General features: G+C 38.4%; 1 protein-coding gene across 1 annotated transcript; it reads right to left on the bottom strand.

The window, feature by feature from the left end:
• Positions 1–2036: 2036 nt before the first annotated feature.
• LOC118854057 (S100 calcium binding protein P) lies at positions 2037–8596 on the bottom strand. Its single transcript, XM_036764364.1, has 2 exons — positions 8432–8596; positions 2037–2268 (listed from the first exon to the last, which is right to left on the bottom strand). The coding sequence occupies exons 1-2, from the start codon at positions 8567–8569 to the stop codon at positions 2119–2121; spliced, it is 288 nt and encodes a 95-aa protein (XP_036620259.1). The 5' UTR covers positions 8570–8596; the 3' UTR covers positions 2037–2118.
• Between the last annotated feature and the right edge of the window lie 4637 nt (positions 8597–13233).

Genomic DNA, 13233 nt, shown 5'->3' with positions numbered 1-13233 from the left:
GTGTTGAGGTGGGTTATCTCTAAGATCCCTTCTGGCTTTAAGTCCCCAGAGAACAGAAGGATCAAAAACAACAGCAACCACCCAGAGAACAACAATGAGAGAGTGAGTTGAGCTCTCTTAGGAAGTAAGAGACAGTCAGGGAAAGAGAAAGTGTCTTCTTCAATGAAAGTCTTGCTTGTTTCTAAGGTTGAGCCACAGGTGAAAAGTTGTACTCACATAGAAGTTTACAAGCCACAGGGAACAGCTGTTTACCGTGTCAGAGAGAAAACCACCTCATCCCACAGCCATATCACCCCCTGGTGGAAAAAGATTATATCACCATTAAACATATGTACTATGGTTATATGATCTTATTAACTGAAGTTTAAAGTAGAGAGCACCTAATCCAGGAGTGTGCTGGAGGCAGCTTAGATTGGCCCCAGAGAGTTACTTGTTAAACTTTTAGTGTGAGCATTTACCCCTCTGAAATCAGCAAACTACAAATGGGGCTTGATTTATTTTGTTAATTGTCTAGACTTAAGAAAGTGGTAAGAAAATTTTAATAATTCAGATTAAACTTAAAAGTGTGTCATGGCACATTTTTTCTTGGAGAGCTGATTGTTAAACATTTACCAGTATATGATCTAACCAGGCCAAAGGTTCTTACTTTGTTTGTGTCATGGACCTCTTTGGAAGTCTGATGAAGCCTATGGGACCCTTCTCGGAATAATATTCTTAAATGCATAAAACAAAACACACATTGTAACAAAGGAAACTAATTATAGTGAAATACTATTACCACAATAATTTAAAAAACAAGGTAACAAACCCCAGGTTAAGAATCTTGGATCTACAAATTGCTTACTGTTTTAGAGAGGAGGAGGCGAGGAAGGGAGGGGGAAAATTTGAAACTCAAATTTTTTAAAAAATAAATGTTAAAAATTGTCTTTACATGTAATTGGAAAAAATATTATTAAAAATATATAAAAGAAATATAAAGAATATTCACACACATATATAATATACAGATATGCACACACACACACACACACACACGCACACAGAGTTATTCCTGGATCTGATTGTGCACAGCAACAGCGACACTGTAATGATGATCAACTGTGAAAGACTTGGCTACTCTGGTCAATATAATGATCCAAGACAATTCCAAAGGATTCATGATGAAAAATGCTATCTACCTCCAGAGAGAGAACTGATGAAATCTGAGTGCATGTGGAAATATAATTTTCTCTTTTTTTTTGCTTTTTTTTAAAAAATATAACTAATCTGGAAATATGTTTTGCATGATTTCTTTTACATTTATAATTGACATCCTATTGTTTGACTTCTCAGTGGATAGTGGAGGGGATGGGATAGAGGGAGAGAATTTGGAACTCAAAATTTAAAAAGAAAAGAATGTTAAAAATAATAACTAAGGAGCAGCTAGGTGGCACAGCGAGTAGAGCATTGGCCCTGGAGTCAGGAAGACCTGAGCTCAAATTTGATCTCAGACACTTAATACACTTACTAGCTGTGTGGCCTTGGGCAAGTCACTTAACCCCAATTGCCTGGCCTTCGTCCCTCAAAAAAAAATAATAATAACTAAAAATAAACTTTTTGAACCTCAACAACAACAAAAAAGAAAATCCCAGATCTAGTTCAATCTTTGTTTTGTTTTTTTTTTTATAGAGGAGGAAACTGAAGTTGAGTAACTGGTCTAAGGTCACTCAGCAAGTTAGTGTACCATCTTAAGCAGGAACTTTTATACCAATTTGATAGAGATGAGAAAAAAAAACCCACTTTCTACACTCTTTAGCTTATCATCACTAATATTATTAATGGTTTTTGCCACTTTATAAAAAAAATCTCCGATGGCTTTTTTGTTTTTGATCACATTCTAAAGTCCCTTCCTGGGAAAGAACTTGCATTAAATGACATTTAAAAACAAACAAACTGAATCTAAGGCTGAATTAATATGAACGTGCTTATTTGAGACCAAAAACATGGAACTGTTATTCAACAGAATGGAAACACAGAAAACAAGGAAGATGGGGGTTGTTATCAACAAGCCTTTTAATTCTACACAGCACATTATTCCAATCAGCAAGATTCTGTCATCTGTGGTTGGCCTGTCTAGAATCACTTAGGTCCCTTCTGGTGACAGTACTTATGACAGGTAACAGTCAGGGCAGCAGTGAAGATCATGAACTCGTTGAAGTCCACCTGAGCATCCTTGTTGTTATCCAGGTTTTCAAATAGTTTATCAATTGCCTCATTATTCTTCCCATTCTGAAAGAGAGAAAGAAGAGGTGGATGTGAGGATGACGGAGCAGGGCCACCATAGGCAGACGTGTCCCTCCAGGCATTCCTGTAATAACATTCCGTACTCTCCCCACCTGCACAATGAGAGCAGACTGCCACTTTGTGCCACCTACCTAACAGACTTGTTGTGTGGGAAGAACTGTCAATCTTGAAAAACTATATGCATTTGAATAATAATTATTATTTCCAAAGTTCTTCTCAATTTACAAAGTACCTCCCTCTCAATGGTCCTGCGAGACGGGTCATGTAAATATCATGTTTTCCTTTTACAGATGAGGAAACTATGAATGAAAGTGATTTGCTTATCGTCAATCAGCCAGAATTCCTGAGCTCCAGTTTTCTTGCTATTAGAAAAGAAGAATGAACAAGAACGAGTGATTGCAGGGTTAGAAGGGACATTAAAGATTGCATTGTCTCATTCCCTCAACTTTTTTGAGAAGAAGCTAAGGACTGGAGGTAAGATGACTTTTCCAAGGTCACACAGCTTCGCTCTAGTTAAGGAGACAGGAAGAGCACATAAAGAGAACCACAACCATAGAAGGGAGCATATTCTAAGGGCCACATGGGTGGGGACAGGTAGCAAAGTCCCCCAGGGATTCACAAGGCTAGAGGTCATTCACACCTGGTATACCACCTTCATAAGTCTCTGTTGGTGTGGAAACTTACACACTGTTGGATAACATCTCATCCCACAGGGCCAAAGGAAGGAGCCTTCCCTGGTGCCATCGTCTGAATAAAGCTCAAAAACAATGAGAAAAATAATACCTGGCTACTAAAAATAAAACACTGGCTACTAAGCATAGCTATTTGACTCTTACTTTTTTTCCTTTCTTTCTAGGCATTTGAATCTTGATATAAACTTATCTGTTCCTCGGTTTCTCCAGGGGAACTATGTGATATCCAAGGTCTCTTTCAGTTCTAACATTCTATGTTCTATGTGCTTTGCTCTCTTCTGACTCTCATGATCTATGTTCTATATTTTAAGTTTAAGAACTGAAGGGGCTTGAGGGCAGGGATTGCCTCAGTATTGTATGTGTATCCATAGAGCCTGGCACAGTGCCTGGTATACAGTGGGAGCTTAATACATGCTTGATTCATTGATTGATAAGGCCCCTACCAACCCTAAGAGTCTTTGTTCTAAAGCCCCTTTCAGTTCTAATAGTCTAAGTCCTCTTTCAGTTTGGACATCTTATATCCTAAGGTCCCTTTCAATGCTAGCATTCTAAAATTCGGTCTGAGAATACTGCAATACGGCAGTGGACATGTGATCCCTGCCCACATCCAGAAAATTCAAAGAAGCTATTTTGCAAATCACCAGCAGATGGCACAAACGATATATATAACAAGTACTGATTATGTCAGTGGCCTGGGACCTACCTGGGGAAAAAATGGATGGAAATATTTGATAATTTTTATGAAGTAAATTGAAAGACACATTCCCACCCCTGAAGGTGAAAGCTGAGAAATGCTTGCTTGGTTTGTTATATCTATATCTATATCTATATCTATATCTATATCTATATCTATATCTATAGATATAGATAGATATTTAAAAATATCATAGCTGCATTTTGGAGAAAAAAGAGAATATTCTGAAATGAGAAGCCTGAGCTCCACTGAGGCAGGATCTGGATCCATCCTGACTTCAAAATTTCAAAGATCTGTAATTTTATCCATGTGGTGTCTACCTCCACCAGCATGAGCTATAACCTGTTTCAGGCATAGCAGATGTTCTTTGAGGATTAAAGGTAAAAAACAAACAAAAATTCATTTTCCTGCAGCCAGTCTGGTGATGAGTCTCTGCATTTGCCTAAGTCTGGTCCTCAAAGAAAGAGTTTCCAACTTGGTAGGACCTCCCAAAACTTATTCCTCTCCCTCATAGGCACCAGGAACACAGAGTCTCCTTCACCCCAAGTTGAGACATGAAAAGTTAAGTCAAATCAACAAGTATTTATTTAACGTTAACTATGCACCTGGCACTGTGTTAAGTGGTGGAAATCCAGATACAAGTAGAGAGAAAGATAGTCTCTACCTTCATGGAGCTTACCTTCTAAAGGGTAAAGACAACATATAAAAGAAAGTTAGAAAGGGTGGAGGGACTGAGAGTCCTCAGAGAGAGGTCACTGAAAACATAGTCAGGAGTGCAGCCTGAAGAGGAATAAAGACACTAAAAAAAACTTTGATGGAAGGTTCCTTTAATGTAGAACAATGAAAACAAGGCTTGACTTGGATAAGTAGAATTAGATACAGACAAGGAACACAAAAAGCAAGAGAAAAAACCAAAGACATCTTTGATCATATCTTTGATGAGGGGAAGACCTGAAGAGGAGCCTGGAGGCAGGACCTCTGCTTGGAGCTAGAGATGGCTCTACCAAAAACTACACAAAAATCCCAGGAACTTCTAGGACTAAGGCTGTATTAGGAAATATAACCCATGGTCATCTGAGTGCCTTCAAGCCTTGGCTCTGTCATTTATTAACTGGGCAAGTCACATTGACTTTTTTATCTCTCTCTCCTTATCTGTAAGATAAGGTATGTACCAGTAGGACCTACCTCACAGGGTTGTTGTAAAGTTCAGATGATCTATCTATCTCTTGGCAAACCTTAAAGCCTGGCATCTAAGGCTCCAGCCTGGCATTCAAAATTCTCCAATCTGCCTGTCTAGTTTTTCATATTTCTTCCCTTCATACTTTCAACGTTCTGGTCCAGTTGGCCTGCTAGCCGTTTTCTATAAATGGTATTCCATCTCCTGTTTCCTTGCCTTTGAACTGGTGGTTCCCTGTGCCTGGAATGCACTCCCTCATTACCTCTTGGAGTCCCTAAATCCCTTCACAACACAGCTCAGACTTTATCTCCTAAATGAAGCTTTCCCAGACACCCACCCTGTTCTTAGTGCTCTCTTCCCTTCCTCCCCACAACCTTACAATAACAATGTCTAAACTTTGCATTCACTTGTTTGTACACATGTTATTTCCTTGTGGTAGAAGTAAGATATGTGAGGTCAGAGACTGTTTCATTTTGGTCTTTGTCTCCTCATTACCTATCACAGTGACGAGCACGTGGTAGGCTCTCAATAAAGATTTATTAAATTGAAATGTTATATAAATGTCAAGAGGCAGCATGGTGTAGAAGATTCCAAGAGACCTTAGATTCAGGGAGATGTGGGTTTAGGTCTTGCCTTTGACTCATGCCAGCTTAGCACAGTGCCTGGCACGTAGTAGGCAAAATAAATCAATACTTATTGGATTGGATTTATTGGATTGTCTGTGGCAAGTCCTTCTCTCAGTGCTCTAGGCAACTCTCTAAGACTACAAATTGCAGGAAAGGTGTTGCTTTACCTATATCAGAGGGACTTCCCTATATCAATAAAATTGCAGGTTGTCTCTATAACTAAAAAAGGAGTTATTATTATTACTCAGTTGGGAGACCTGAGTTGTCAATAACTGTATGCCAGTCTCTTCAGCTTTCTGATTCTCAGTCTTTTCATCTTTAAAATGAAAGGGTGGGACTAGATGATCTCAAAAAATTTATTCCAGCACTAAATCCTATAATTCAATGAACTCTAAACTTCCTTCTGGCTTTAAAATCCTCTTTTGATGCTATCTTCTTAGCATGGCTCAGTGGGGAAAGCACTGGACTTGGAGTCAGGAGATGGTTCAAATGGTAGTGCTGCCCTTCCTAGCTATGTGACCTTTGACAAATTAAGTCACCAATTTGAACCTCAGTTTCCCCAGCTATAAAATTGAGATAATACATGGATTGCCTCTATCACTGGTTCTGCTATCACCAGGTCTTAGTTTCCTTTTTTGTAAATTGAGGAGATTGCATTAGATGACCTTTAAGGCCCCTTCCAGCTCCAAATCTATGATCAGATGACCTTGGCCACTCATGGGAATATAGTGAGGAATGTGCACCAGATAGAACAAAAATGCCAAAGTAGGTGAAAATTATCCAAAAGCTAACCTGGAAACAATAGAGTAAATGCAAATGGAGACTGGAGTAGGGTTTTTAGTAAGGGTACTTAGCATGATGTAGATGTGAATCCGTAAGTGTCTCCCAGGGTATGGAGATAATATTATATTATGTTGTTACCTCTGGATACAATCCCCAGGGACATATGAAAATGAAAGCTCGTTGGAGCCATGGCAGTCACCAAATCGAAGTGGCCAGCCAGGGTGACTAATAGCTCCCAGGGCTAAAGCAGCCAGAGAGGAACACAGGAAAGAAAGAATGCCTTCAGGATGCTTGAATATGTTACCAGAGACAACGGGCCTGTTCCAAGGCATTGTGAGATCAGAGCAACTCTTCCCATGGGGAGTGGAAGGAGGACAGATTGGGGCAGACCATGCTGGGGACTCCCTTTCTTCCATAGTATTTGTATCCAGGAAAGATGAAGTTAAAATGGACATGCTGGGTAGCTTTCAAAGTGGAAAAAAAGTTTAAAAAAATGAGTATTGTAGAAGGTTCAGTGACATCAGAAGACCAGGGTTTAAGGCACAGCTCTGCCAACTAGCTTGCTTGGGAAAAAGTCACTTCCTGTAGGGGGGTCTTGGTTCCTCTGTAAATTGAGGAATTGTAAATTGTTTCGTCTGTAAATTGAGGAGTTCAGCCTAGATTGGGGGTGGGAAACCTGTGGCCTTGATGTGGCCTCAAGGCCACAGTTCCCCACCCCACTCATGTCCAAGGTTCCTCTGAGCTCTGACATTCTGTGTTCTAGGATCCCTTCAGTTCTGACATTCAATGTAAGACTTCTTAGAGTACAGAATAAAATTCTATTCTAGGCACTGAATCAGGCCATTTCTACTGTAGCCATTTTAACAAATCTATTTGGCTCTGACATTCAATGTCCTAAGGACCTTTCTGCTCTGACTTTGTGAGCTCCAAGCTCCTTTTAAGCTCTAACGTTCTTTGATTCTATGTATTATTGTCATTAAATATAAGAGCTTACATTTATATCATACTTGAAAGTCCACAGTGTACTTCTAATTTCCTTTTAGACAGAATAGTATAGGGTAAAGCTGGACTCAGAATCAGGAGACTTTGGTTACTCGCCCATCTCAACTGCTGTCTGTATAACCTTGAAAAAATGACTTTATCACTCTGGCTCTCAATCTCCTGCTTTGTAAAACGAGGGGAGTGGACTAAAGAATCTCTAAGTAGGGTCATTTTGTCCTGACTACATTTTAAAAAATAATATTTTATTTTTTATTCCCAATTACAGATAAAAACAATTTCTAGCATTCATTTTTTAAAAAATTTGACTTCCAGATTCTTTCCCTTCCTCCCAATACCCCTCCCTGAGATCTAAGCAATTTGATGTAGGTTATACATGTGTAATCATAAAAACATATTTCTATATTACTGACCACATTTTAACAAGATGTACAGAGTTCATTAAAACAGGCTGGTTTGGGGTTATCTTGATGATTTATTTTGGCAATATGGATCAGCTCCACTATGTGTTTCATTCAGATGGCCAGGTATACTAGATGGGTCATTTTTCTTCAATGTACCCTTTTCTATGCTATTCGAAAGAGCCAACATTTTGTTTAAATCGGAGAATGCCTGCGGAGCTTTTTACTTGTAGTCAGAAAGATGTAGGTTCTAAGTCTGGCTCTGCCACTTATTAGCAATGGGACCTAAGAAATGTCTCAATTTGATTGCTCTTCAGTTTCCTCATGTGTAAAATGGGGATAATAATATGACTAACCCTAGCAGTAACAATAGGAACCTTGCATTTATAAAGCACTTTCAAGCTCACTCAAAGTGATACTATTGTCTTATTGTTATGGAGAAGAGGCTTTGTAAATCATTAAACATTTTTGAAAAATGAGAGATGTAGCTAATAAAATTCTAGAAGCATATCCTTCCCTGGTCAGGAATTATCAATTTGATAGAACTTCACAGAATCAGAGACATAGAGATGGAAGGGAAGTTAGAAGCTTATTTCTCACCCTCCATCACTCCTCCCCTCAATCTCCCTTCCCCAACCCATTTTACTGATGAAGAAGCTGAGGCCCAGAGAAGCTGATATATTATACAAATAATTAAGGGCAAACCTGAGATTAGAAACCAGCTCTCCTGACTGCCAGTCTACTTACTCCATGCGAGCTCAGTAATAAACTCTTACCTTAACAAAGTTTGGGAACTCTTTTTCCAAGAGTGTCTTTAGTTCTTCTTTAGTCAGAGTCTCCTTATTGCTATCAGTTCCTGCATACCGGTCAAAGACATCAATGAGCATTCCCATAGCTGTTTCCAGTTCTGACATCTTATCTATGCTCTTGACCTCCTTTCTTTGCAGAAACAGGCTTGGTTGATGATGTGTCCAAGCTGGGAGACTAGCGTTGTCTTTTATAGGGCAAGACTCAATATTGACAATGTGGGTGGTTATTAGTTGGCTTAGTAATTTGTTTTTTAAATTTTCAGGTTCAAATTCTCTTCCTCCTTTCCCCTACCCTCATACTCATTGAAAAGGCAAGATTATGACACCCATTATGTATATGAAGTCATGGAGAACATATTTCCACATTTAGCTTAGCAACTTCAAAAGACCTATTTCTTTTCTCCCTTATAGAACCAACCTAGCTTACAGAATAAAATTTCTTTGCAGGTGCTAGATCAGTCCATTTCTACTGTAGCCATTTTTACAAACTTATACAGTTTATGCTTCCTACATATTTCAGTACCACTTTTGAGAACATGTAAAGTAGCACCCCAGAGAATCAGCAAAAACACCAATTTAGATGATTAAAAATTCAGTAAATTAGAAGGATAGAAAATATATTCACCAACATCATTAGTATTTCATTTACTACTAAAAAAGATTAGGAAGAAATCATAGAAAAAGAAATTCCATTCAAAAATAATTGCAAAAGGTATGTAATATCTAGAAACTAAGTCTACCAAGACACACTTGGGACTTAAGTAAATAAACTTCAAATTGATCTTTACATAAGTAAAAGAAGACTTAAAAAAGGGACTTTCAATGCTCACAGGAAAAAAAAAGAAAGCAGTACTTTGGTGGTAGCAAAGAATTGGAGATAAAGTGGGTGCTCATTGATTGTGGAATGGCTAAACAAACTAGTGCATTAATGAAATGAAATATATGTGCATATATTTTAAAATCATATTTTATTTTTCCCAATTACATATAAAAACAATTTTTAACATTTGTTTTTTTTGTTTTGAGTTACAAATTCTATCCTTCCCCCCTCCTCAATTCCTCCCTGAGACAGTAAGCAATCTGTGTACATATGCCATCATGTAAAACATTTGAAATGGAGTGTAGTTTTATTTTTTGACCTGGACCTTAATTTCTTCAGGGTAGGGAAGTCCTGGTGAGGAAATTCCCTCTACCAATGCAAACAGGCAATAGTTCATCCTAGGGTCTAAGAGTTGTCTGGAATACTGAGATTAAGTCACTTGGTGAGAGTTAGACAATCTGTATGTCAGTCAGGACCCAGGTTTTCCAGGCTCTGAAAGCCAGCTTTCTATCATCACCCATGCTGCCTCTCCACTGGAATGTTATTATGCAGTAAGAAATGGTCACTATGAGGAACTCAGGGAAACATGAGAAGAGTGATAGAGGTTCGTGAAGCAAAGAGAACCAGGAGGACACCACTGAATTCTAAAGGAAGTTAACTCAGAATAATCATATTGACCAATAAACACCCAAGCAAATAGATAATGAAAAACTGCTCAACGGAGCAGTAGGTGGAGGGAGGGATGTAGGTACACAAAGTTGTACGTACTGTTAGAATAGGGTATTGGAGAGTAGGGTATTTGTTAAAGAACAGTCTTCATGTTGTGTTCACATAGGTGTTAGCTTTCATGCCTGTAAATGACAGTGAATATTAAAAAATTAAAAGCATGAGTAAAATGTATGCTTTAATTAAAAAAATAATCTTGAATCAGAGGCTGATTCAATCAACAAGCATTTATTAAGCACCTACTGTGTCACTTCAGTCTACACATAACGACACCCTGGATCTCTTAAGCACTTAAAAGAACCTAATCTAGTGTTCACTCCCACTAACCTCAAAAGTATGTGGGAGATGTTTGGGAAGTAGATGTTTTCCTGACTTGGGCTTTTCTTCACAAGTTCATTTTATTTGGGTAGTTAATTACTAGGATATAGCAAAAGATCACTTTTAATTGGAGTCAGAAAACCTATCTTTGAATCTGGGTTCTGTTACTATCAGTGTTACCTTGGGAAAGTCACTTCCTTTTTCTGGGCTAGACTCCATATGCTTCTCTATAAGATGAGAAGGTTGAAAGAGGTGATCACTAGGTATCCTTCCAGTTCTAATATTCCATGATCCTAGTTTGTAAGTTATAGTGGAAAGAAGGTGGAGTAATGAGACCCCAGGTCTGGTCCCTACTATGCCCTTAATTTGCTGGAGAAATCACTTTAGTTTTCTGGGACTGATGGTGTTCATCTGTAAAATGAAATGGTTGCACTAGATGACTTCCAAGGTCACTTCAAGCTCTGACATTCCATGTTGTGGGGGCTAAGAGACCTTTCAGTTTTAAATCCTATGATTCTTCTCTATTTAGAGACAGAATTGTGCAGGAGTAAGGAAAGAGACCTTCAGAGAGAGCAGAAAATGGTAGAACTGGAAAAGGCTTACTAACCCTTTCATTTCATTTCTTTTCTTTTTGTTCCCCCCAAGGCAACTGGGGTTAAGTGACTTGCCCAGGGTCACCCAGCTAGTCATTTCATTTCCTTATCTCCCACTGCATTCACTGATTTTTTATTAGTACTCAAGTGCCCCTGGAGATTTTCCTCAACAATTTCTAAATTTCTGAATTTCAAGAAATTGAAGGAGTCAATGGCCAAGACTCGTTTCTATCTTCCTAACATCTCTGGTAATATGAAGAAGGGCTCCATATGCAATAAAATGTTTAAAACAGTACTTTTTGTGATAAGCAGAAAAGTGTTCAAAGCAGTACTTTTTTTGTTCCCAAAGAACTGGAAACAAAGTAGATGCACGTCAATTGGAGAATGGCTAAACAAATTGTGGCACATGAATGTGGTGTAATATTACTATGTTGTAAGAAATGGTGAGTGGGATGAATACAGAGAAGCATTGAAAGATCTCTATGAACTGATGCAGAGTAAAGCAAGCAGAGCCAAGAAGACAATATATACAGTAGGTACAACAATGTAAATAGAAAGAACAACCTTAAAGTAATAAAAAATGAATATTTCAAAATTACAAAGAGATATGAGAAGACATGCCCCCCCACACACATATACTTCTTGGAAAAAGGAGGAGGTGCCTGCAGGGATACATTGCACATATTTTCAGATTTTTTCAATGTATTGATCAGCTGTGCTGATTTTTTCCATTTTTTTTCCTAAAAAATATTGTTATTTGGGATAGTTCTCTGGGAGGAAGAATGAGAAAGATATTTGGTGATGTTAAAAACAAAATATATCAATATAATTTATTTTTTAAAGTGAATGTTAAAAATGAATATTGCAAAATTACAAAAAAACCAAATCATAGTTCTAAAGAAACCCCCACTTTTTTGCTGAAGTGGGGGTGGAGTGTTCAAGGGTGTGGAACATTGCATAGATTTTTTTCAATATTGTGTATTGGCTTCAATTGATCAGTCTTACTGAATTCTTATTTTCTTCCTCTTTTTCTTTGTTTATAGTTTTAAAAAATTTCTTTGTTTTAAGGAGTTTTCTCTGAGATAGGAGAGGGCTAAAGGAGGGGATTTAGATTATGTAAAAACAAATGATGTCAAGAAAATTTATTTTGTTTTTTTTTTTTTTGCGTGTTAAGTTTAGATCAGAGGACCCCAGTTCAAATCCTGCCTCTATTACCTATTTAATTTTAGGGAAATCAATTAATTTCTTTGGGCCTCATTTCCCCCATCAGTCTAATGAGGGAGTTAGTCGAGATGACTTCCGCAAGTCTTTCCCAGCTCTAAATTTATGATAAATCTCTTGTTTACTGGAAGGAGAGCAGAGGTTAGCTTAACTATTGAGAATATTATTGGTGCTTTTATGGAATCTCTGAGTGATAGGAGAGAAAGGATCCATTCCCTCATTTTATAGGGTGAGAAACTGACATCCAGGGAAAGTCATGCTTGGCCCAAGATTGTGAAGCTCGTTACCTGCTGAGCCAGGCCTTGAACCTAGGTCTCCTCTCTGCTCATTGCTCTTTCCAGTGTACGACATTGTACTCGGTGACAGGGCATACACAGTTAAATGCCACAGAGTTATTTTCTTTGGGAACCTCTCATGGGATTTATCAGTTCCAGCAGTCTGTGCTGACCTGCCAGACTATGACTAGTGACTTAACAACTGCCCTGGTCACGCTGCCCACCCTCTATTATAGTATGTTTCTCTTTCCATAGAGCCAGGCAGAAGGGCAGTGACACATTTACTCACCATCCACACGGGTATTGCTAGATTACTATGATGAAGCAACACCCCCCTGCACTATCTAGCAAGAGGTGGGCTCAAGGAAGCCACTAGAATGTCTGGAACAAACATGGAACCAGGGCTAATAATTTCTGCACCTGGGACAGAGGTAGGGTGAAATTGGGGAATCTTACCTGGGGTATATCATGTGGGTATGGGTGGACTACCCCAAAATTAAAAGAGAGAATAGATAGAAAGGCACATCTACTTCCTGGCTATTTCCACAGCATACTCCCATGTACCACTCCTCTTCTGGCTTGTCTAATGCTTAGTAGTGTCTGGCACATAGTAAGAGCTTAATAAATGCTCTCTCTGTCTGTTTGTATCTATCTTATCTATCCACCTATCATCTATCTATCTACCTATCCATCCATCCATCTACTGAGGACCCTTAAAGGAATTAGAAGGAAACCAAACACAAGCTTCCTATGATGTTATTTTTTGAATTTCAGAAATCTAATAGATTTCTAGGCTGCTGAAGGAAGGAAGCACTG

Source organism: Trichosurus vulpecula, chromosome 6 (assembly GCF_011100635.1).
Source record: "Trichosurus vulpecula isolate mTriVul1 chromosome 6, mTriVul1.pri, whole genome shotgun sequence".
In the NCBI taxonomy this organism is placed as follows: Eukaryota; Metazoa; Chordata; class Mammalia; order Diprotodontia; family Phalangeridae; genus Trichosurus; species Trichosurus vulpecula.
Note: the sequence above shows the minus strand (reverse complement) of the source record. Positions and strands in the feature narration are given on the sequence as shown.

Coding starts and splice junctions, on each gene's coding strand:
- LOC118854057 (XM_036764364.1), bottom strand. CDS start 8,569: ATGTCAGAACTGGAAACAGCTATGGGAATGCTCATTGATGTCTTTGAC. Junction 2,269..8,431: donor AGTTCCCAAACTTTGTTAAG/GTAAGAGTTTAT, acceptor TCTCTCTTTCAG/AATGGGAAGAATAATGAGGC.